This window comes from Erythranthe guttata, chromosome 10 (genome assembly GCF_056151865.1).
Source record: "Erythranthe guttata isolate IM_541 chromosome 10, IM_541, whole genome shotgun sequence".
Taxonomy (NCBI): Eukaryota; Viridiplantae; Streptophyta; class Magnoliopsida; order Lamiales; family Phrymaceae; genus Erythranthe; species Erythranthe guttata.
Window position 1 is genome coordinate 1,043,667 of NC_142542.1, and position 22,377 is coordinate 1,066,043.

Below are 22,377 nucleotides of genomic sequence, written 5' to 3' on the forward strand. Positions count from 1 at the left end.
ATTTATTTAAATAATATTCCCACTTCCTTCTAAATAATGGCCCTCAAATAGGCAGCACCACATTTGTACAGCATAGTGATTCTGATTTACATGTAAAATATATATATATCAACATGGATATGTATAATAATGCATGTGGCCTTTTTTATGATATATATATATATATATATATATATATATATATAGACTATTTGTTGTATCCTGTTGTCTGGGTTTTATTCGGAATCTGACTTAGACCATTTCAAATTGTAGTTTGGTTAACGAAATACTAATGAAAATGCAAGAACATGGTAACTCGTCCTTATATTTCTAATAATAATTATATATACATGTATATGTATTTTTTAATACTATATATATAAAAAAAAAAAGTGTACGCCTCTTCCAGATCTACATTGTCTATATGAACGATCAAACCATGTCTTTTTTCAGGCAGAAAAAATTGTAACACATTGAGAAGCTCAAATGGCAACATATGGCAGAGTATTGGGTAATAATAAACACATGATATATATTCACACACACACACACACACACACATATATGTATGTATATGTATTCTAGCTTCTGTTGTTGTTTGTGATAATATATGAGCTTGTTTCACCGTGCATATATTGTATGCAGTGCTGGCATGGGCAGACATATTGGCTATATATGCGATGTTGTTGCTGATGGCGTACTTGACCGACGTTTGGAAGCTCGAACTCACACACGCGTCTACGATAGTCACTATCTTATGGGCTCTCTTTTCATTATTCCCTTTATTCCAGGCCTTCTTAGCCGACACCCTCATCGGCACTTACGGGATGCTCGTCATCTCCACCGCTTCATTTAGTGCCGTCCGTAAAATTATTATCCCACATCCCCTTCGAATTACTCGTATATCGTAAAACGTTCTTTTGGCAATTGAAATCAATTGTTTTTTTTTTTTTTTTCAGGGATTGGGACTTTTGACAATGTCGACTCCGCCGGTGCTAGCACACAGTACCGGAAGCTGCAGCGAATACAAACCCGAATGTATCGGCTATGTCCAGAAAGTACTTCTCTACACAGCGCTGCCTTTAATAGCATTCGGACTTTCTGGCCATGTGAATTTTTCCACTACATTCATCACAGAGAGAATCAACGCAGAAGAAACCGATTCCGAGGGGAATTGTTGTGGGAGGTTTGCTTACGGTGATTTACCACGTGTCATACTCACTGTCGTTGCAGTCTTAGGGCTCCCTTACATTAATCCGTGGTCCCTACGGTTCGGTATTCCTGCGATATGTACTCTTGTCGCAACTCTCTTGTTTTTCAGTACCTTGTGTTCGTACAAGAATACTTTAAAGCCAAACGGAAGCCCTTTGACGATTCTCTTTCGAGTGTTTGTGGCCGCTTTTTCCAAGTTGTTTTACAGAATCCCCACAGATCCTAAGGAGCTATTCGAGATCCAAAATCCTCGACTTTATTCGGCTCCCCATACGATGAGCCTGAGGTTGTTATTTAATAATTATTAATTACCTTCTTTTTTTTCTTGGATCTTTTTTCCAGATTATGATCTCAAAATTTGGACAGGTGTTTGGACAAGGCGGCAATTTTAATGCCAACAAAGACTGTAGAGGAGCAAGCAAATAATAGGTGGAGGCTTTGTCGGGTTACGGAAGTGGAAATGACGAAAGGCGTTGTGCGCCTGATTCCGGTGTGGTTGACTTTCATCCTATGTGGCGTTGTAAAAGCCGTTGGATTCACATACTTCATCGAGCAATTAAATCACATGAACCCCAAAGTTGGGAGCCTCAAGGTTCCCCTCGTACTCATTATTTGGTACCACGAGCAAGCCAAACTAAAATTTGCGCAAACATGTGCGGTTTTGATTACTTTTTTAGGTTTGATCACCGGTTCGAAAAAGCTAGCTTCTTCAATTGGGATTGCGATATCGATGATACTCGCGATACTTTGCTGCATAACTGCCGCCGCAGTGGAGAGTCGAAGGCTCGGGGTGGTTCAAAGGCACGGTTTGGTCGATAAGCACGATGAAAGAGTGCCTATGACTATGTTCTGGTTGCTTCCGCAGTTTATTTTGCTCGGGGCGTTTGAGGGGTTTTTAACCTCCGGGGCGAATTTATTCGTCGTTGACCTATCATGGATGCAGAGGTTCCTTGAGCAACCAGATGAGTTGACGGAGGAGCTCATTGACCGATCCCCTGCCTCGTTGCAGAGGTTCATTGACCAACCACACATCGTGATGCAGAGGTACTTGGGGCTATTCAATAGTGGAATCTCCGGTATTGGGGTTCTCGGGAGCATTTTGATGGTGTTCGTTGTGGGGAAGATAAGTGAAAACGGAGGGAAAATGAATTGGTTTCAACATGATTTGAATCGAAGTAGGCTCGATAAGTACTACTGGACATTGTCTTGGCTCATGGCGGTTAATCTTGTTGTGTTTATAGTCGTGGCGGTGTTTTATCGTCACAAGGGGAACCGGTTGAGAGATCGAGAGGCGGCTGCACAACGTGGTGAAATGTAATTCACGACGATAACTCGGAGAATAAGAGTAAATTTGCAATAATTAATTTCTTGTGTGTGTTGAACTGTATGATATGTACAAGGTTTAATCTTTGTGATTTGTGATTTTTCTTTGCAGAGGCATCTTATACTTTAACCACTGTCAAACTTAAATACTTACTGTTCGTTTGAGAAAATACAGATATATTCTATTTGTTTTGATTCACATAATTGATTAAAATTTATTAAAACTTTAATTTAACAGCAATTTTTAGCAACTACTAGTGTATATATATATTATATTGATCAAGTATATGTTTGATGATTAATGAAATTCAAATTATATTATAAAAATTTGCTATGTGAAATGTGTGGAATTCTCTGGTGATTTTCTTGATATGTTACACTTCACCAAGTTAGCGCCAAGAGAGTTTGCTTCATCGGTTGGGAATGTGATATCAATGATACTCGCGATGCTTTGCTGTATTTGACGGATTTTTATGCACCACGGTCCTTCACTTCTTCTTTCACGAATTCCTTGTCCCGATGCAGAGGTACTTGGTGTTTTTCCGTAGTGGTGTTTTGAGTGTTGGTGTTCTATCCAACATTTTGACGGTGTTTGTTGTGGGGAAGAAAAGTGAAAGAGGAGGGAAAACGAATTGGTTTTAACACGATCTTAATCAAAGTAGGCTTGATAAGTACTACTGGATGTTGGCTTTGTTAATGGGTGTCGATATCGTAAATATTTGTAGTGGCGGCGATGTGGTATCGTTGCAACGAATCAAAGTTGAAAGACGAAAAATTATTTGGGTTTAATGAGGTGCTCGATGAGATGCCAAATTAAACTGGAGCTACACCTACACCATATGCGGTTGCTATAATTTGCGTATTACTAAGGAATAAGGAAAGTAGATTTCGCCTCCCGTGTCGTGTCGTGTCGTGTCGTGTCGTGTCGGTGTGGTGGGGTAAATAAATGAAAATGAGTTTGTTTATTATCAAAGTAGTATTATTGTAATATTCGTAGTTGTGGTTCTAGGAGCAAGCACAAAACCAATGCTTGGAACTCTGACATGTCATACAATCTTGTTGTGTTTATAGTTGTGGCGGTTTTTTTTTTTTTTTTTTTTTTTTTTTTTTACCGTTATAAGGAAGCTGAGCTGGCGGAACTACAGTGGCGGAGGAGTTTGGCGGGATTAATGAATGAGCCGTACGATGATAATTCTAAAGGCTTATGTTGCTGCTGCTGTTAGATTTAAATAATATAATAATAAGCATACATTGAAAAATAATCTTTAATCGTTGACTTTCACCATTGAATATTGTTCTTGTTTATTACTTATTCGTGGATCAAAACAAAACTTAAAAAATAAATTTCTTAAGTGAAAATTAGAAAAGTTGGATTTTGAGTTGAGTATAGTTGGATTAGTGGGCCGTGTGGGCTGTGCCAAGATTTATCTTGAAGGCCGCGTAATAAACATAAGGAAATTGGAAAAGCACCATATTTTATTTACCCTTCTCATTTAATTTAGTGGAAATTGGAAAAGCACCATATTTTATTAACCATTATTAATTAATAATTACCATCTAAAACCCCTTGGAATCTCTCACTGCGGGACCACCAACAATGTCTGTCGACTGCCGTTCGCCGCCGGTGACGGAAGTAACCATCAGTCAACGTTGAGCAACACCACCACCCACTTCTAATTGTGATTTTAGGCTTCCCTCGTGCTTTCTGCAATTTTTTATTCATAAATTTTCTCAGAGTTTGTTTTTATTCATATCTTTTGTGGATAAAAACTCTGAATTCTTATATATTTTTTTTTCACATTTTTTTTATGATAACCGTGCCTATAATACCCATGTTCGAATTTTTTTTTTTTTTTTTTTTTTTTTTTTTATGAATATGATGCTTGGTTTAGGTGTAGTGAACATGTCAGAATAGTTGATTTAATTTGCGTAGAGTTTGCAAGTCAACGCTCATGGGATATGAACAAGTCAACCATATATTATTCCTTCTTTTATTTAGTGTATAGCTTATAATAATGGTTATGTATAATTGAATTTGCCCAGCTCCAAAAGAGTAAACAACTTACGCAAATGAAGTCAACGCTCATGGAAACTAAGAGTAGACAATTTAGTAATCTACGCAAATGAACTATTTCAACACGGTACCGAAATAATAAACAATTTACGCAAATGAACTTAATTCAAATATCTTCTGTCAAAGGGAATTGTTTCCTCACGAGCCATGCCAACCATTTTTCAGACAAATTCTTTTTTTTTTTGTTGATACAAATTCTAATTAATCAGAATTATGTATGGTATCTGATGTCTCTGAATTATCCGGAAGTTGACTTTGACCATTTCAAATTGTACTTCATACAAGTTATATCTCATAATTAGTCTTCGGTTTACGCGCTGGCCAAAAAATAATGACAATGCATGAATCGTCGTCTACATTCTTACCTCGTCATTATCTTTCTAATTATATATATATATATATATATATATATATATATATTGTACGGCTCTTCACTTCTACATTGTCTATAAACCAAACAAACTTTTCAGGCAGAGTATTGTACATTGACACTCTCAAATGGCAACATATGGGAGAGTATTAGGTAAGCACACATATATTCTCTCTCTCACACACACACATGTATATATATGTATTTTAGCTTCTATTGTTTTTTGTGATAATATATGAGCTTGTTTCACCGTGCATGTTTGCGTGCAGTGCTGGCATGGGCCGACATATTGGCTGTATATGCGATGTGGTTATTGATGGCGTACTTAACCGACGTTTGGAGGCTTGAAATCGCTCAGGCGTCTACGATTGTCGCTATCTTATGGGGTCTATTTGCACTATTGCCTTTATTCCAGGCCTTCATAGTTGACACCCTCACCGGCACTTACGGGATGCTCTTCATCTCCACCGCTTCATTTAGTGCCGTACGTAAATAATTATCCCTCATCCCCCGGCCCTTCAATTAACTCGTGTCGATCGTACAATCAATTTTTTTTTTTTTTTTTTTATTTCAGGGATTGGGACTTTTGACAATGTCGACCCCGCCGGTGCTAGCACGTAGTACCGGAAGCTGCAGCTTATACAAACCTGAATGCATTGGCCAACCCCAGAAAGCACTTCTCTACACAGCGGTGCCTTTAATAGCATTCGGACTTGCTGGAAATTTGACTTGTTGCAGCACATTCATCGCGGAGAGAGCCAACACCACTGGACAATCCAATGTTACCTGGAAAAATTGTGCGTGGTTCGTTTACGGTGATTTACCACATCTCGTAGTCACTGTCGTTGCAGTCTTAGGGCTCCCTTACGTTAATCCATGGTCCCTACGGTTCGGTATTCCTGCGATATGCACTCTTGTCGCAACTCTCTTGTTTTTCAGTACCTTGTGTTCGTACAAGAATACTTCAAAGCCAAACGGAAGCCCTCTGACAATTCTCTTTCGAGTGTTTGTGGCCGCTTTTTCCAAGTTGTTTTACAGAATCCCCACAGATCCTCAGGAGCTATTCGAGATCCAAAATCCTCAACGTTATTCGGTTCCTCATACGATGAGCCTGAGGTTAATTATTAATTTTTTTTATTTTTTTTTTCCGGATTATGATATCTCAAAATTTCCCATTTTCGGACATTTATCTAATACATATACGATTGATTCGGACAGGTGTTTGGACAAGGCAGCAATTGTAATGCCTACAAATACTCTAGAGGAACAAGAGAAGAATAAATGGAGGCTTTGTAGGGTTACAGAAGTGGAGGAGACGAAAAAAGTGGTGCGCATGGTTCCTCTGTGGACGACTTTCATCCTATGTGGCGTTGTAAAAGCCGTCGGATATACCTACTTCATCGAGCAATTAAATCACATGAACCCCAAAGTCGGGCGTCTCAAGGTTCCCCTCGTAGTCATTATTTGGTTATACGAGCAAGCCAAATTAAAATTCGCGGAACTATCTTCTGTTGTTTTCATTACTTGTTTAGGTTTGAAAAAACCCGCAGCTCCTACGTTCGGGATCGCGGCATCGATGATACTCGCGATACTTTGCTGCATAACTGCCGCCAAAGTGGAGAGTCGAAGGCTTGGGGTGGTTCAAATGCACGGTTTAGTCGATAAGCACGACGAAAGAGTGCCTATGACTATGTTTTGGTTGCTTCCGCAGTTTCTTCTGCTCGGGGCGTTTGAGGGGGTTTTCAACTCGAGCGTCGGTTTCTTCTTCGTTGACCTATCCTAGATGCAGAGGTTCCTTAGCCTATCCCCTGGCTCGATCCAGAGGTTCGTTGACCAATCACAAGTCTCGATGCAGAGGTACTTGGGGTTTTTCCTTAGCGGAGTGTGGGGTGTCGGTATTCTCGGGAGCATTTTGTCGGTTTACGTTGTGGGGGAGATAAGTGAAAAGGGAGGGAAAATGAATTGGTTTCAACATGATTTGAATGGGAGTAGGCTTGATAAGTACTATTACACATTGGCTTGGCTGATGGCGGTTAATCTTGTTGTGTTTATAGTTGCGGCGGTTATTTACCGTTACAAGGAATCAAAGTTGAAAGATGAAGAATTAGGTGACGTGGGGTTTGATAATGTTAACGTCACCCGCACATTCACCCTCAACTGCTGCTGCTGGAATTATGAATATAATTATTAAGGATTTGGATTGGCCCTCCTCCACCCCATAATTAATTTACGCTGTGAATAAGAGTACAATAATGTAATTATTTTTTTTTTTTTTTTTTACCAGCTTGATTTTGGGTGTGGTTTTATAAAATGATCTATTTGATTTCATAAAGGTTTGTATGTAGATAAGTATTAGAAAATATATATAAAATTCTAATTATTAAAACTTTTTATTTTTTATTTTTTATGTTTTATGTTTAACAATAATTTTAGCATCTTATTTAAACAAATTCAAATGAAGTGCAATGATAGACAAACCAATTTCCTTTTTTTTTTTTTTACAAAAACAGACACAAAAAGAAATTAAGAAAAAATATATACTGATTAGATTTATTTTATACCCAAATAACTATGCACTAGCTAAGGTAAACCAATCAAGAAAGTATAACTTAGCAAAATAAGTATCCTCCCGTTAACTTTTAAGTGTAACTTCAAATTCTAAGTTAACGTGGTAACGACTTTGCAGGTCAACGCTCATAGGCTGTAACCAAGTCAACCATACATTCCTTCTTGCACATGATAAATAATAATGGTTCTGGATAATGAACTAACACGTTACTTTCCAGTATTTACGCCGAAAATCGCCGAAAATGCTTCAATAATCCATTATATTAATTCTTAGGTCGTTGTCGTCGTCGTTATCTTTCTAATTATATAATTTAACACTATATAAGAGTGTACGTCTCTTCCGATGACGGGCTACACATACGAAACCAAGTTTTTCAGGCGGAGAAAGTGAAACATTGACTAAAAAGCTCAAATGGCAACATTTGGGAGAGTAATGGGTAAGCACGCGCGCGTGCGCACACACGCACATACATATATATATTTATCCGGTCTCGTCTAATAATTATAATGTATCGGTTTATACTATGCTACATACGTACACCTGGTGAATTTCATCATGTTTTCACTGTGCGTGTTTGCAGTGCTGATATGGGCGGATCAACTGGCGTTATATATGCTATGGTTATTGATGGCATACTTGACCGACGTTTGGAAGCTCGGTTTAACCCATGCGGCTACAATCGTCAATGTCTTTTGGGGTCTCTATGCGGTATTCCCTTTACTCCACGCATTCTTAGCTGACACCATCCTCGGAAATTACTGGATGATCTTCATCTCGAACATTTCCTTTAGTGCCGTAAAGATCCTCAACCCTTCAAATAGTAATTAGTATCGTATAATTATGATATGCTCTGATATAAAATGGTTGTCTGCGCGCGTGTGTTTTTTCAGGGATTGGGATTTTTGACTATGTCGACTCCACCTGTGCTAGCGCGTAGTATGGGGAACTGCCGCGAGTACAGCCCCGAATGCATCGGGCAAGGCCAAAAAATACTTTTCTACACGGCGATGCCTTTGATAGTTTTTGGGATGGCTGGCCACTTGTCTTGTACCACCATTTTCTACGACGAGCAACTCAGCAGGGGAGGAAATCAGGGCAATAACGATGGAGGATCAAAAGTGTTTACCAAGTTCTTTTATGATGTTGCAAACATTATCGTCCCTTGCGTTGCAGTCTTAGGGCTCCCCTACGTTAATCCGTGGTCCCTACGGTTCGGTATTCCGGCCATATGTGCTCTTGTCGCCACTTTCCTGTTCTCGACTACCTTGCGTCGTCTGAACAAGTACAATTTAAAGCCGAAGGGAAGCCCTGTGACGATATTCATCCGAGTGTTTGTGGCCGCTGCTTCCAAGTTGCTTTATACAATCCCCACGGATGCTAATGAACTATTTGAGGTCCGGAATTCTCAACTTGCTCTGCTCCCCCATTCGGGGAGCCTCAGGTTAATTATTAACTAATTACCTCTTTTTTTTTCCAATTATGAAATGATCAAAATACTTATCTGACGTATCGTACGGTTCATAGGTGTTTGGACAAGGCGGCAATCGTAATACCTACAGAACCTATGGAAGAACAGGAAAAGAATGCGTGGGGGCTTTGCAGGGTGACGGAAGTGGAGGAGACGAAAACCATCGTCTGCATGATTCCTGTATGGATGACTTTCATGTTTTGCGGTGTTGTAACAGCATTAGTATTCACGTACTTCATCGAGCAATTAAACCACATGAACCCGAAAGTCGGGCGCCTCAAGGTTCCCATTGTAGTCCTCCTTTGGTTACACCAGCAAATCACAAAAAAATGTGCCAACTTTTGTACTCGCCTTTATAATTCAATAGGCGTCCGCAAACCAGGGTTGGAAAAGATAGCTCCTACAATCGGGATTGCGGTATCGATGATACTCGCGATACTTTGCTGCATAACTGCCGCTAAAGTGGAGAACCGAAGGCTTGGGGTTGTCCGAAGGCACGGTTTAGTCGATAAGCACGACGAAAGATTGCCTATGACCATGTTTTGGTTGCTTCCGCAGTTTGTTTTACTCGGGGCGTATGACGGGGTTTTAATCTCAAGCGGCTATTACTTCTTCACCGACGACCAAGCGCCATTCGCGATGCAGAGGTACTTGCCCCTTTACAATAGATTTGTTTCGGGTGTCGGGATTCTCGCGAGCATTTTGGCGGTGTTTGTCGTGGGGAGGATAAGCGAAAAGGGAGGGAAGACCAGCTGGTTTCAACACAGCATTAATGCAAGTAGAGTTGATAAGTACTATTGGACATTGGCTTGGTTAATGGGTGTCAATCTCGTAATATTTGTAGTCGTGGCGGTACTTTATCGGTACAAGGAATCGAAATTGAAAAGAGAAGAACCGCGTACACGTAGTCGTGAGACTAATGCACTCCACTGCGGTCATTCAACTTCAACCTCAAACTGGACCTGCAACATCACCTGCAACTGCTGCTGCTGGAATTTTGAATATAATTCTTAATTTTTTGATAAAATAAATAGTTACTCTTGATAGTAAGCATTTTTTGGCTTTAGCTATATATAGTAAATAATTAATAAACTTTTCGAAAAGGTCTAAAATGCTGCAATCATTTCCAACTCAGCATAATGAAACTGAAATTTCTTTTAATATATTCTTGTTTTTTTAAAAAAAATATAATTATTCAGTTTTCATCTTCTCAAGTTTGGACTGAAAAGAATTTCTTTGAATATGGTCTGAAAACACGTTTTCATCTCTCAAGTCTGCACTGATTTTATATTTAATCTCTCATATTTACAAAAACTATATTTGGTTCCTCATGTTTTAAAAATTCAATTGTTTTTAGTTTTTTCCGTCAATTTTCTGTTAGTACTAAGTACTAACGGAATTAAGCGTGTGCCCGTCATCGTCTTAACCGACGAACTAACAGTAAATTGACAAAAATGACAAGAAATGTTAAATTATTAAAATATGATGGACCAAATATATAAATTTTTTTAGTACGAGGGACCAAATATAAAATAAATGCAAACTTAAAGTAGTGAAAACTGTACTTGTCCCAAAAATTACTCAACTGTAAACGAAAAAATTGGATTTTTCAAGAGTCTGAAAATTGAAAAATACCTAAAAAGGTGATTCCTAAACCATATTGTACTAAACCGGATTCCCCATTACTGCATACATCTGTTGTCATCTTGTACCTTCGTATAGATTTACTTCGTATGCTTGAGCTGTAGAAAAGGAACAGCTCACTGAAAGATTAAAAAAAAAAGTTATTCTTGATTGTGACATAAAGAAGAAATTAGAGAGCAGCTTCAAACATGGTTGTCGGATATTATTTTCTATTTATTTTCTCCTCTGTTTTTGCCGAGTCAAGGTCAACTCAGTCTACTCCTGGTAGTTATGGTGTGAACAATTATGTAGAAAAATATAGAAAGATTAATAAATCCGGGGAAGGTGTGCTGCTGCTATTTTCAACCAATCAAGAAAGAGAAAGAGAAGAAGATTCGTTTTCACAGGCTAAAATGGCTGTCACCATTCTCTCTCCCCTCTGCGCGGTATGTGTTTGACAGAATGCGTGACTGAGAATTCCTAAACAAAATTGAAGTGGGTTCGTTCATTTCATCTTGCATTGTGTTGCTTTGCTCAACAAATGCGACGTCGTTTCTGATTCCTCTGTTTCTTGATTTTAAGTTGAATCTCAGCTTCTCTGCGTTTATCTTGTTGCTTTTCGGCTGTAATTGATTTGCAGTTAGCGGCGGTTAATTATGAAAAGCTTTGTCCGAATCTCTGGTAAAAGAATATAACTTCTTTCGAAGCTATTATATGTTCATTTATTTCATCTCATGATTGGATTTCCAAAAATTTAATTGCAGGACTATTGTGGGCTGACATATTGGTGGCATATGCATTCTTTGTGATGCAAAGTTACTTAACCGATGTGTGGAAACTAAGCTTTACTCACGCCGCTGGTATTTTGAACTTCTGGAATGGAATTTCTATGGTTTTGCCGGTTTTTTTCCTGTTCCTAGTCGACGCCTTCATCGGGAATTTCACGATGCTCGTGATTTCTAGCACAGCTTACACTCTGGTGAGTTTGAGAAATCATTTCAAGAAACTAATTAGCTGATAATTTTCTTTTCGCTTTCCAAATGAATGTTGCACATTGACAAGTCATTACGAAAACACGGTGGTTAGATTCTTCTGAAGCTTTTCTATATTTCATAATCTTTAATTTCACCGTTGAAATTCAGGGAATCAGCTTCGTTGCCATGTCAACACCGCCAGTTCTTGCCAATTCAACTGGCACGTGCAAACAATACGAGCCACAGTGCATCGGCCACACGCAAAAAGCCCTCTTCTACACAGGCATGGCATTGCTTACAGTGGGAATAGCCGGTAACCTAGTCTCTGTGCATTCTCTGCTCGAGGAACAACAAGATAAACCCGATAACCACACTAATTCAACAAGAAATTGCTTAAAGCTACCAGGCTTCACTCTCATGGTCCTTATACCCCTCGTTGGAGCTATTGCACTTCCATACATAAAACCATGGGACATTCGATTCGGAATTCCAGCAATCTTGACTTTAATCGCAACCCTTCTTTTTTTCACCGGTTCGTTTACGTACGACAAGGAACAACCAAAGGGCAGCCCAATAACTTCCGTTTGCAGAGTTTTTGTTGCGTTTTTTTCCAAGATATCCGAATCCTTTCCACTTAAATCAAGCCAGCTTTACAGAGTGAATGGCGTGGATTCTTTTTCTCGTACTCGTTTTCTCAGGTATGTTATTTCGTCTATGTTTCATTAGTTCATGTCTGAAAAGAATGTATATTTACTCACTTTTAACTCAGGTGCCTAGAGAAGGCTGCTATTGTATTACCAGACGTAAGCACAGAAGACCAAGTCAAGAAATGGAGACTCAGCTCAGTATCGGAAGTCGAAGATGCCAAAATCGCAGTTCGAATGGTGCCCATGTGGATCACCTTCATTGTGTGTGGGATTGTGTCCTCTATCGGAAACACTTACTTTATCGAACAGTCGAAAAACATGAACCGCAAAATAGGAGTGTGGAAAGTTCCTACTCAAATACTTCTGCTGCTATTCGGGTGGGGCAAATTATTTTTCGGGTTATTGGCATCTTGGTTTCTGAAGAAGTCGAAAACATACGGACCCTCTATAGGGATTGCAGTGGCCATGACATTTTCAATCCTATGTTGTATAACTGCTGCAAGAATCGAGAAAAAGAGGATGGGAGTTATTACAAGGCACGGTCTAGTCGATAAGCCAGATGAGGATATTCCGATGAGTGTATATTGGCTGCTCTTTCAGTTTTTCCTACTTTCGGGACTTGATTCTTTCTTTGAAAAGAGCGTTGCTGCGTTTTATAAATGCCAGTCGCCTGAGTGTATGAAGAAGTACCTAGAGTACTTCACTAAGGGAGTGTTTGGTCTGGGGTACATGTGCAGCGTGTTGTCGGTTTATGTTGTGGGTAAAGTGAGTGAGAGAGGTGGCGAAAGGAACTGGTTTCAGTTTACGTTGAATAGGAGTCGTTTGGATCGGTATTATTGGGTGCTTGCCAGTTTGAGTAGTGTGAATCTTGTCTTGTTTGTGGTGGTGGCTTCGTGTTATAGATACAAGAACCGGGATGCGGCGGAGGATGACGTAGCGGAGGAGGAGGTGGAATTGGGCGTGGTGGCGGCAGTGGTATCTGTTGTCTCAGGACAAAATGAAGAAGATCAATGATATATAGGTACCTCAATATTGATTAAGGATGATCACCTGTAATTTTACACTTTTTTGTAAGTTAGTTTCAGTACATTTTTATTTCTATCTTGTGTGATTATTTTTGGATGTTAAATGTGAGCATGTGATGTATATTGTTGAAAAACCCCTGCAATACCCCGGAATTGCTAAATAAACCTTCATGTTACTTTAATTATCGAAATTCCCTCTGTATTCTGTTTTTAGAAGTACACTACCCCTCAAATTTAGTATCCTCGTTACCCAAATGTGAATACAGTCGTCCAATCCAACGTTGAAATCAAGAGTTATTGAGCCGGCCAGTTCACAACATACCATTATCAAGAAAGATAGGAAGATTCCTTCACATTTCAAAACGGCTGATCAGTCACAATAATATATACATATATATACATACATACATTATACATAGTTAGTTAGTTTGAATATAGCAGCAATATAATGAAAAACTCTCACCGAATTCAAGGTAAAGAAAAAAACACTTTTTACCCACCTTGTTTTTTTTTTTTTTTTACCCACCTTGTTATATGTATTTGATCTTTTCTTCTTGATCATGTGTGTAATTATTTGCATGCAGTACTGCTGTTGGCTGACGTGTTGGTTCGATTCGCATTCTTTGTGATGCAAAATTACTTAACCGATGTTTGGGAAGTGAGCTTTACTTACGCCGCTGGAATGTTGAATATCTGGAATGGAATTTCCATGATACTCCCATTTTTCTTCCTCTTCCTCGTCGACGCCCTTATCGGAAATTTCACAATGCTCGTCGTTTCTAGCATATCCTACACTCTGGTCAGCACTTAATCTTTTGAGTTAACTACACTCTGCACCCTGTGAGTCACTATTAATTATTATTTTTCTCTCTCAGGGGATTGGGTTGGTTGCCATGTCAACACCGCCGGTGCTTGCCAACTGGACGGGCACGTGCAAACAATACGAGCCACAGTGTATCGGTCATACACAAAAAGTTCTCTTCTACGCAGGCATGTCATTGCTAGCCGTCGGAATATCCGGTTACAATGTCTCGTTGACTCCTTTTCTCGAAGAACAGGACGAACATTATAGTCCTGATGCTGACGTGGACAACAACAGAGACAGCGACAGCAACAGCTACGACAGCGACGACGATGAAGATGAAGACTATGTAGGTTATTTTCAAGTGGTCCTCATACCCGTGATTGCAGCCATTGCACTTCCATACATAAAATCGTGGTCCCTCGCCTTTGGAATCCCAGCAATTTCCAGTGCCATTGCCACCTCTGTTTTCTTAACCGGTTCGTTTAAATACCGTAAGGCTGAGCGAATTAAGAGATGGAAACTCTTGTCGGAAACACAAATCGGAACCACCGAATTCGCCGTCCGAACAGTCCCAATGTGGATGACATTCATTGTGTGCGGAATCGTAACCTCAACAGGAAACACGTACTTCATAGAACAGGCGAACCGCATGGACCGCAAACTAGGTTCGTGGAACGTCCCGATTGAGTTATTACTACTCCTGAGCGGGTACAGCAGAGAAGGTGTCGCTTTCGTCGCCGAAAAGTATCCGAAGCAGTTAGAAAGCCCTAAATCCATGCCCACAATAATTGCAACAGCAATGATTTTCTCCGTCCTATGTTGCATAACCGCTGCGAAAGTCGAGACACGGAGGATTAATGTTATCACAAGGCATGGTTTGCTGGACAAGCCGAACGAGGAGATCCCCATGAAAGCGGGTTGGCTGTACCCGCAGTTTTTTCTAGTGTCGTGTATGGACGCATGCATCGAAATCGCCGTCGCCTCGTTAACGAAGAAGTTTGAGTGCCCTGGAATTGTAAGAAAATACATAGTTTGTTTTGCTAAAGGGGTTTGTGGTGTGGGATTCATGTGCGGTGTGATGTCGGTTTATGCTGTTGGTGAAGTGAGTGAGATTGGCGGCAAAACGAACTGGTTTCAGTTCACGTTGAATAGGAGCCGTTTGGACAGGTATTACTGGGTGCTCGCAGGTTTGACTAGTTTGACTTTGGTTTTGTTCGTACAGGTGGCTTGGTGTTACAAATGCATCTACAGGCAGGGGATGATTGACCCAGCTTCCAATGATGAATAATAAACAGGAAAAAGTCGTCCCTCACGTTAGCATCGATTTTCCACATTTGGTCATTTATGTTAAAAAATACATTTGATCTTTCATGTTTCAAAAATTCAACATTTTTAGTTATTTTTGTCAATTTTATGGATGTTAAATGAGCATGTGATGTTATTGTGTTTGGAATTGCCAAGTCAATGCATTTATATATGTATATTTCTTTTCTTTTTTATTTTGTGTAAAATGTGTAAAATTATTCCTTTGTTTTTATATTGCACAGTGCACACTATGAATAAATTAAATGTGCGATTGAGATTTTACAAATAAATGTTAGATATTATCATATTAACATTGTTTATATTTCATTTGTGTTGTAAGAGTATGATATCCTTGTAAGAATTCAACGATGAAATCAAAGAAGATTCGTTCACATGCTGAAACGGCAGTCACCATGCATATATGTACGAGGTTTGTTTATCTCTCATCTTTTTATCTTGTTAATTTTTAAGCAAACAATGCAATGAACTGCTCTCATCGAATTCATGGTAAAGACGAATTAAAACTTTTCGATATATTATGCGAAGCTATGTTTGATCTTTAATTTCTTAACCCTGTTTAACTGCATGCAGTACTGCTGTTGGCTCACATATTGGTTCGTTTCGCATTCTTCGTGATGCAAAATTATCTAACCGACGTTTGGGTACTAAGCTTCGCTCACGCAGCTGGAATATTGAATATCTGGAACGGAATCTCTATGATATTGCCGGGTTTTCTTCTCTTCCTCGTTGATGCAGTTATCGGAAACTTCACGATGCTCGTGATTTCCAGCATAGCCTACACTCTGGTGAGTAAGTTGGTTCAGAAATCTCGAATTATGCGTATGCCCATCTTTTCAGAACTTCCGGTTTTTTTTCCAGGGAATCGGGTTAGTTGACATGTCGACGCCGCCGGGGCTTGCCAATTGGACAGGCACTTGCACGCAATATGAGGCGGAGTGTATCGGCCATACGCAAAAGGCTCTGTTCTACACAGGCATGGCATTGTTTGCTGTGGGAACAGCTGGCTACAACATCTCCTTGCATCCTTTTCTCGAGGAAAACGAAGATACTAATAAACCCGACGACGTCGTCGACGATGAGTCAGCACCACGAGATCGCCTGGACTTTCAAGATGTTCTTCAACTTGTACTCGTACCCGTGATTGGAGCAATCGCACTTCCATTCATAAAATCATGGTCACTCGCATTCGGGATCCCAGCAATTTCCAGCGCCATCGCCACCTCGATTTTCTTGACCGGTTGGTCCAAGTATCGTAAAGTCGAGCGACAGGGGAGCCAGCTGTCCTCCGTAGGTGAAGCTGCCAAAATCATCGTACGAATGGTCCCGATGTGGCTCACGTTCGTAGTGTGCGGGATTGTATCCTCTATCGGGAACACCTATTTTATCGAACAGGCAAGTCGCATGGATCGTAAAATAGGGCTAGGGGCATGGGAAGTTCCAATCAAGATAATTCTACTGCTAGGTGGTTGGACGAAAGATGGCGCAATCCTATTGGCTGGCAAATTTCCGAAAAGCTTCGAAAGACCTAATACATTGGCAATAGCAATTTCGATGGTTTACTCTATCCTATGCTGCATAACTGCTGCCAAAATCGAGACGAAGAGGATTAAAGTGATTACAAGGTATGGCCTACTCGACAAGCCCGATGAGGAAATCCCGATGAGAGTTAGTTGGCTCTACTTTCAGTTTTTTTCTACTTACGGCTATGGAATTAGGCATGGAGAGGTCCGTCGGTTCGATCTACAAGAATGAGTGTTCGGTGCCGATGAAAAAATACCTCGACTATTTCAGTAAGGGAGTGTTTGGTGTGGGATTCATGTGCAGTGTGCTGTCGGTTTATGGTGTGGGTAAAGTGAGTGAGAGAGGTGGCAAAAGGAATTGGTTTCAGTTTACGTTGAATAGGAGCCGTTTGGATCGGTATTATTGGGTGCTAGCGGGTTTAACTAGTGTGAATCTAGTTTTATTCATATTGATGGCTCCGCATTATAGATACAAGAAAGTGGTGGTGGAGGAGGAGGAGAAGGCGGCAGCGGCGGTGGTGGTGGATGGTACAAGAAGATCTGCTGCTGATTCACTTTTAAAGTGAATGATGTTACTCCATCGATATCGATATTGATTGTTAGAGCAACTCCAATGGGTTATCAAACATGATATTCAAATCATTAACCACTATTTATATACCAAAAAATAGATTTTTTTAACTTCAATGGGGTTATCAAATTAGGGTTCTATTTTGATAATTCAACTTTTGAAATGTAGAAATACTTGCTGAAAATTGAGTTTACATTTTTACTCTCTGAAATTGAGTTATCAAAAATGTAACTATCTAAACATCCAATCAAAAGTGGACATGTGGCAATTACAAATAAAATCACTCATAAACTTCCGATTAATAATTAATTTGATAACATGGTTGGAGTAGATGAATTTTAAACAATAGTAATATATTAACTCAAATATCAAATAAATATTTGATAATTCAATTTTGGTATTTAGCATTGGAGTTGCTCTTAGGGATCGATCGATCTCGATCCCCGTTTTGCTATTTTTTTATAACTTTGTTTCAATTCATTTTATTTCAATTTCGTATGATGATTTTTGGATGCTGAAATGATTATGCATCGCCTTTAATTTAATGTGACATTATTTTATTTTTTTTTAAGTTAGTTTTCAATTCAATTTTGGATGATGAAATATGGCTTATATACTTGCAAAATTGAATTGAAAACTAACTTTAAAAAAATGGCTTATTTAATATGAAATATGGCTTATATACTTGCACAAGACATGAGTCACGTGACCATTTTTAATTTTCTCAAAACGACCCCAAAAGAAATGACAAACTGAAAAAAGGGCATCTTCTTTTAGGGATTGGAGCATATACCCCCTCGGCACCTCACCTTCCAATTACATTCCCCAAATTTCCATTTCTGAAAAAAAGAATATCCCATCTGAAGAATCGCTTCTTTTGCCATGGCCCCTCAGCTTCTCCTTTCTCTCTCCTCCTCCTCACATCTTCCATAAAACTAATTTAAAATTCAACCCCATTTATTCAAGAATCATCATGTCAACTTCTCTCTCTAGAAACCCCGCTCTCTCTCCTCTTCCCTTCGTTGCCTCAACTACTTCCTCTTCTTTTCCTTCTTCATTCAACTACACTCCCACGAATTTTACTTGCTTCTGTGCATCATCCGAAGCAATAAGAAGACCCATTTGTCAAATTTGTGTAAAGACTAAATTTTTACAGTCCAAAAGGGGTAAACAATTGAGAATCTTGAAAGTTAGATCATCAGCTAATGAAAAACCCATTGCAGCAGCTGCTAGCAGTAGCAGTGAGTACGAGGAAGGAGAAGAAGAAAACCCTCCTCCCATGGTTGAGTCCGAGATTAATTCTAGACCCAGACGCATTGCTCTCTTCGTTGAACCTTCTCCGTTTGCGTAAGTCTTCTTCTCTTTTGTCCGTTTATTACTTTTGCCTTGTCTAATCTTGCTGTAACTCTGAGTTTCCAATGTTTTGACAGACTTGAATTTTTATAATTATGTATTTTATTGTCTTTTTTTTTAAGGTGGATAATTTTGTCTTGCTCCTTTTCGGATGGAATAATTTGATGCAATGTACATGGTTTGCGTGATTCGATTCGGCTAATTAATATCGAATTACTTCATGGATGCTTAAGTTAGTTATTTGTGAACATTTTTTTCGTTTTCATGATCCCGAAAGATTGATTTATTTACTATTTTAATTCAAGCACCTCCTGTCGTTGCGTCATCGTATTTCCGAATCCGCAAAATAATTTACGTTTTGGAATTAATTATATGCAGGTATGTGTCTGGATATAAGAACAGGTTCCAGAATTTCATTAGATATCTACGCGAAATGGGGGATGAGGTATTAATTATCTTCTTGTTAATTTCCGGGTTTCGTTGTTACATTTTCCTCGCAACTTAGTTTTTAACCGACGTTTCAAATATCGAGTTTTCAGGTCATGGTTGTGACAACACATGAAGGAGTGCCGCAGGAATTTTACGGAGCTCAATTGATTGGCTCAAGAAGGTTATTTAACCGTAAAAAAAATTATTGATAAAAATATGTAAATAACAAAGCGACTTCAATTTAGCTGTTTGTATATAGAAATTACGTTGTATTGATAGAACAAATATTCTCGTTTCAGCTTCCCTTGTCCGTGGTACCAAAAAGTACCCCTTTCGCTAGCACTCAGCCCACGAATAATATCGGCAGTTGCCAAATTCAAGCCCGACATCATACACGCATCGTCTCCCGGCATTATGGTATATTATCAGAATCTTTTTTTTCTTTTACCACGCAGACAACATTTTCTTCATTAAAAAAATAAAATTCCGATCGTCTGTGCATACATCGTAGGTATTTGGCGCTCTCATCATTGCAAAACTGCTGTCTGTACCTATAGTGATGTCATATCACACACATGTTCCTGTGTACGTACGTTTAAACCCTTTTTTGCGTTCATATTCGTTTTTACGTTCTGTATCGTATTCATAATCGAGTTTGTGTTTCGCAGATATATACCGAGGTATACCTTTAGTTGGCTGGTCAAACCAATGTGGTTAGTTATAAGTAAGTTGATTTTATTTATTTCCCCCGTCACGATTCTGAATTGGTGTTTTATTTAAGTTTGTGGATAAATGAAAAAGATCGAATAATCTTTCACCAGAATTTCTGCACAGAGCGGCCGATCTTACGCTGGTGCCATCTGCTGCCATTGCAAAGGATCTACAAGCAGCTCGAGTAACAGCATGTGAGATTTTAACATCCTTATTCTACTCGATTATTATGCGAACAGAGCACTGTCGTTGTCTTAAACCCGAATTTTTATTTTTTTTTGTTGCAAAATTGCAGCAAACAAAATACGCCTCTGGAATAAGGGTGTCGATTCTGAGAGCTTCAACCCTCGGTTTCGCTCTCAAGAAATGAGATTTAGATTAAGGTAATGAAATCATGCAATTTCCGTAATTTCATTTACATTGAAATATGAAAATCGTTGTCATGTGCGCTAACGAAGTTTGTTCTTAAAATCAGCAATGGAGAGCCCGACAAGCCATTGATAGTTCATGTAGGTCGGCTTGGAGTCGAGAAAAGCTTGGATTTCCTCAAAGGGTATTTATTACTCTTCTGTTTCAAATGGATATATTTACTCTTGAGAATCACTATTTCTCTTAAGGCCTCGTTTGGTTTCCAAGATAAGATTAGACAAGATAAAACCCAATTACACAAATCCCCTAATAAGCCAAGATAACATTTCATATTACCATAATTGCAAGCCTCGTTATTTAATTAATCATGACTTATCTTACCAACCAAACGAGGCCTAAGTAATCTCCTTAATATTTGAAACAGTGTAATGGATAAGCTTCCAGAGGCTCGAATAGCTTTCATCGGGGATGGACCATTCAGGTAAATGCTCGATAAATATCAAAATTCGTTAAATTAATCAAGTATATAAAATATTTAATTAATCACGGCTAATCTTTTATGTCCGACAGAGAGGAGCTGGAGCAACTTTTCTCCGGCATGAATGCAGTATTTACGGGAACATTACACGGGGAAGAGCTTTCCCAAGCATACGCAAGCGGAGACATTTTCGTAATGCCTTCAGAATCGGAGACACTCGGCTTCGTGGTATTGGAGGCCATGTCATCAGGACTTGCTGTGGTGGCGGCACGTGCGGGTGGTATCCCGGACATCATCCCGGAGGATCACGAGGGCAAAACGGGGTTTTTATATAATCCCGGAGATCTCAACGACTGTTTGAGCAAACTGAAGCCTCTTCTGCATGATCAAGAACTGAGGGGGGTGATTGGGAGAGAGGCGCGTGCGGAAATGGAGAAGTATGATTGGCGGGCTGCCACTCGAAAGATCCGAAACGAACAGTATAATGCTGCTATTTGGTTCTGGAGGAAGAAGAGAGCTCAGTTCTTTAGACCTTTTCAGTGGTGGTTTCGCCGTGTGGTCCACGCGCCTCCCCCTGCAATTGAATTGTAATTCTTGCCACGTGTATATTTTGAAAAATTAATTAATTTATATATTACTTTCCCTTTGTTTGGGAAATACATTGTGGGAGGAGATTTTTGTGCACCACGTGTCATTACCATATCGAGAGGGATTATTATTAATAAATGTCACATAAAATGCTATAATATTGCAATAATTTGATTTTATTCCGAAAATAAACCAACCAATCAGTGGGGAAACCTAATTATATGCCAAATACACTTTCTATAACTTCCACACACAAACAAGGTGAAATTATTTAATCGTGCAATTAATAATGGAAGCCCAATATAAATATTGCAATAAAATTGAATCGCAATTATGGGTCACGTGGGAAAATAAATAAAACAATAAGTCCATTGGACAAGTTCAAAATGGACACAAAGATGGCTAAGAGCCTGTTTGACAAAACTTATTTAAATTATCTTATAAGCTCTTATATTTAAAATTAAGACCACAAACTACGGTTATTTGTATGAGCCTATGAGGTACGGTGAAATTAAAAAAAAAAAAAAAACTTTTATGTTTTGGTAATTACAATCATCCTTCATCTATGAATTTTCTTACACGTTCATATATCCTTCAATATCAAATTTAGTGGAATCTTTTAGATTATGTGGGATATTCTCCTGTTTGTACTCGTTTTACCCCATTCTAGTTCCATATTATGAAACAAAATGCTCATACATAAACTACATTTTTGCACAAAACGAGTACAAACTAGAGAACATTACAAAACATAATTTAAGAGTGTAAGAATTTGACACTATAAAATAAGATGTGTAATAAGATTCATAATTGAGGAGTAATCATAATTATTCAAGCATGAGAAATGATTTTCGTAATATAACATTACTTCAGAGACGATCGTAATTACCAAAATAAAAAGTACTTATCCAACCATGCATACCAATCATAATAGAACTGTTGCAAAGTTGCCACACACAGTTG

General features: G+C 39.0%; 6 protein-coding genes and 1 pseudogene across 10 annotated transcripts; all 7 read left to right on the top strand.

Annotated features, from left to right (window-relative positions):
• Positions 1–360: 360 nt before the first annotated feature.
• On the top strand, positions 361–2,684 carry LOC105953062 (protein NRT1/ PTR FAMILY 5.5-like). 2 transcript variants are annotated; one of them, XM_088824132.1, is made up of 4 exons: positions 361–490; positions 625–839; positions 939–1,477; positions 1,558–2,684. In XM_088824132.1, exons 1-4 carry the CDS (start codon positions 466–468, stop codon positions 2,507–2,509), a joined length of 1,731 nt encoding a protein of 576 aa, XP_088680258.1. In that variant the 5' UTR covers positions 361–465; the 3' UTR covers positions 2,510–2,684. The 2 variants fall into 2 exon arrangements, with proteins under 2 accessions (XP_088680258.1, XP_088680259.1); XM_088824133.1 differs by having other exon boundaries at positions 432–490; positions 625–843.
• Positions 2,685–4,992: 2,308 nt separating this feature from the next.
• LOC105953061 (protein NRT1/ PTR FAMILY 5.5) lies at positions 4,993–7,290 on the top strand. Its single transcript, XM_012976686.2, has 4 exons — positions 4,993–5,111; positions 5,228–5,442; positions 5,533–6,074; positions 6,177–7,290. Exons 1-4 carry the CDS (start codon positions 5,087–5,089, stop codon positions 6,739–6,741), a joined length of 1,347 nt encoding a protein of 448 aa, XP_012832140.2. The 5' UTR covers positions 4,993–5,086; the 3' UTR covers positions 6,742–7,290.
• On the top strand, positions 6,742–7,149 carry LOC148767232 (protein NRT1/ PTR FAMILY 5.7-like). Its single transcript, XM_088823873.1, has one exon. It carries the CDS (start codon positions 6,742–6,744, stop codon positions 7,147–7,149), a length of 408 nt encoding a protein of 135 aa, XP_088679999.1.
• Positions 7,291–7,751: 461 nt separating the features above from the next.
• LOC105952729 (protein NRT1/ PTR FAMILY 5.5) lies at positions 7,752–10,090 on the top strand. Its single transcript, XM_088823795.1, has 4 exons — positions 7,752–7,963; positions 8,108–8,322; positions 8,418–8,968; positions 9,052–10,090. Exons 1-4 carry the CDS (start codon positions 7,939–7,941, stop codon positions 10,007–10,009), a joined length of 1,749 nt encoding a protein of 582 aa, XP_088679921.1. The 5' UTR covers positions 7,752–7,938; the 3' UTR covers positions 10,010–10,090.
• A 15-nt stretch (positions 10,091–10,105) lies between these two features.
• Positions 10,106–15,664, top strand: LOC105953043 (protein NRT1/ PTR FAMILY 5.5). Of its 4 annotated transcripts, none has more exons than XM_088823796.1 (5): positions 10,106–11,299; positions 11,383–11,597; positions 11,761–12,290; positions 12,362–13,260; positions 13,315–13,455. In XM_088823796.1, exons 1-4 carry the CDS (start codon positions 11,275–11,277, stop codon positions 13,251–13,253), a joined length of 1,662 nt encoding a protein of 553 aa, XP_088679922.1. In that variant the 5' UTR covers positions 10,106–11,274; the 3' UTR covers positions 13,254–13,260; positions 13,315–13,455. The 4 variants fall into 4 exon arrangements, with proteins under 4 accessions (XP_088679922.1, XP_088679923.1, XP_088679925.1 ...); XM_088823797.1 differs by lacking the exon at positions 13,315–13,455 and adding an exon at positions 13,849–13,948 and having other exon boundaries at positions 10,692–11,299; XM_088823799.1 differs by lacking the exons at positions 10,106–11,299; positions 11,383–11,597; positions 11,761–12,290 and adding an exon at positions 14,140–15,664 and having other exon boundaries at positions 12,819–13,260; positions 13,315–14,063.
• A 192-nt stretch (positions 15,665–15,856) lies between these two features.
• LOC148767233 (protein NRT1/ PTR FAMILY 5.5-like) lies at positions 15,857–17,544 on the top strand (annotated as a pseudogene).
• Positions 17,545–18,291: 747 nt separating this feature from the next.
• Positions 18,292–21,493, top strand: LOC105953044 (sulfoquinovosyl transferase SQD2). Its single transcript, XM_012976664.2, has 11 exons — positions 18,292–18,833; positions 19,218–19,284; positions 19,379–19,449; positions 19,568–19,685; positions 19,780–19,853; positions 19,937–19,992; positions 20,090–20,173; positions 20,275–20,362; positions 20,455–20,532; positions 20,773–20,829; positions 20,919–21,493. Exons 1-11 carry the CDS (start codon positions 18,460–18,462, stop codon positions 21,415–21,417), a joined length of 1,566 nt encoding a protein of 521 aa, XP_012832118.2. The 5' UTR covers positions 18,292–18,459; the 3' UTR covers positions 21,418–21,493.
• Positions 21,494–22,377: the final 884 nt, after the last annotated feature.

Coding starts and splice junctions, on each gene's coding strand:
- LOC105952729 (XM_088823795.1), top strand. CDS start 7,939: ATGGCAACATTTGGGAGAGTAATGG. Junction 8,323..8,417: donor CGAACATTTCCTTTAGTGCC/GTAAAGATCCTC, acceptor GTGTTTTTTCAG/GGATTGGGATTTTTGACTAT. Junction 8,969..9,051: donor CCCCATTCGGGGAGCCTCAG/GTTAATTATTAA, acceptor TACGGTTCATAG/GTGTTTGGACAAGGCGGCAA.
- LOC105953043 (XM_088823796.1), top strand. CDS start 11,275: ATGAAAAGCTTTGTCCGAATCTCTG. Junction 11,300..11,382: donor AAGCTTTGTCCGAATCTCTG/GTAAAAGAATAT, acceptor ATTTAATTGCAG/GACTATTGTGGGCTGACATA. Junction 12,291..12,361: donor TCTCGTACTCGTTTTCTCAG/GTATGTTATTTC, acceptor CTTTTAACTCAG/GTGCCTAGAGAAGGCTGCTA.
- LOC105953062 (XM_088824132.1), top strand. CDS start 466: ATGGCAACATATGGCAGAGTATTGG. Junction 491..624: donor AACATATGGCAGAGTATTGG/GTAATAATAAAC, acceptor TATTGTATGCAG/TGCTGGCATGGGCAGACATA. Junction 1,478..1,557: donor CCCCATACGATGAGCCTGAG/GTTGTTATTTAA, acceptor AAATTTGGACAG/GTGTTTGGACAAGGCGGCAA.
- LOC105953044 (XM_012976664.2), top strand. CDS start 18,460: ATGTCAACTTCTCTCTCTAGAAACCCCGCTCTCTCTCCTCTTCCCTTC. Junction 18,834..19,217: donor GTTGAACCTTCTCCGTTTGC/GTAAGTCTTCTT, acceptor AATTATATGCAG/GTATGTGTCTGGATATAAGA. Junction 20,533..20,772: donor AGCTTGGATTTCCTCAAAGG/GTATTTATTACT, acceptor TATTTGAAACAG/TGTAATGGATAAGCTTCCAG.
- LOC105953061 (XM_012976686.2), top strand. CDS start 5,087: ATGGCAACATATGGGAGAGTATTAG. Junction 5,112..5,227: donor AACATATGGGAGAGTATTAG/GTAAGCACACAT, acceptor GTTTGCGTGCAG/TGCTGGCATGGGCCGACATA. Junction 5,443..5,532: donor CCACCGCTTCATTTAGTGCC/GTACGTAAATAA, acceptor TTTTTATTTCAG/GGATTGGGACTTTTGACAAT.
- LOC148767232 (XM_088823873.1), top strand. CDS start 6,742: ATGCAGAGGTTCCTTAGCCTATCCCCTGGCTCGATCCAGAGGTTCGTT.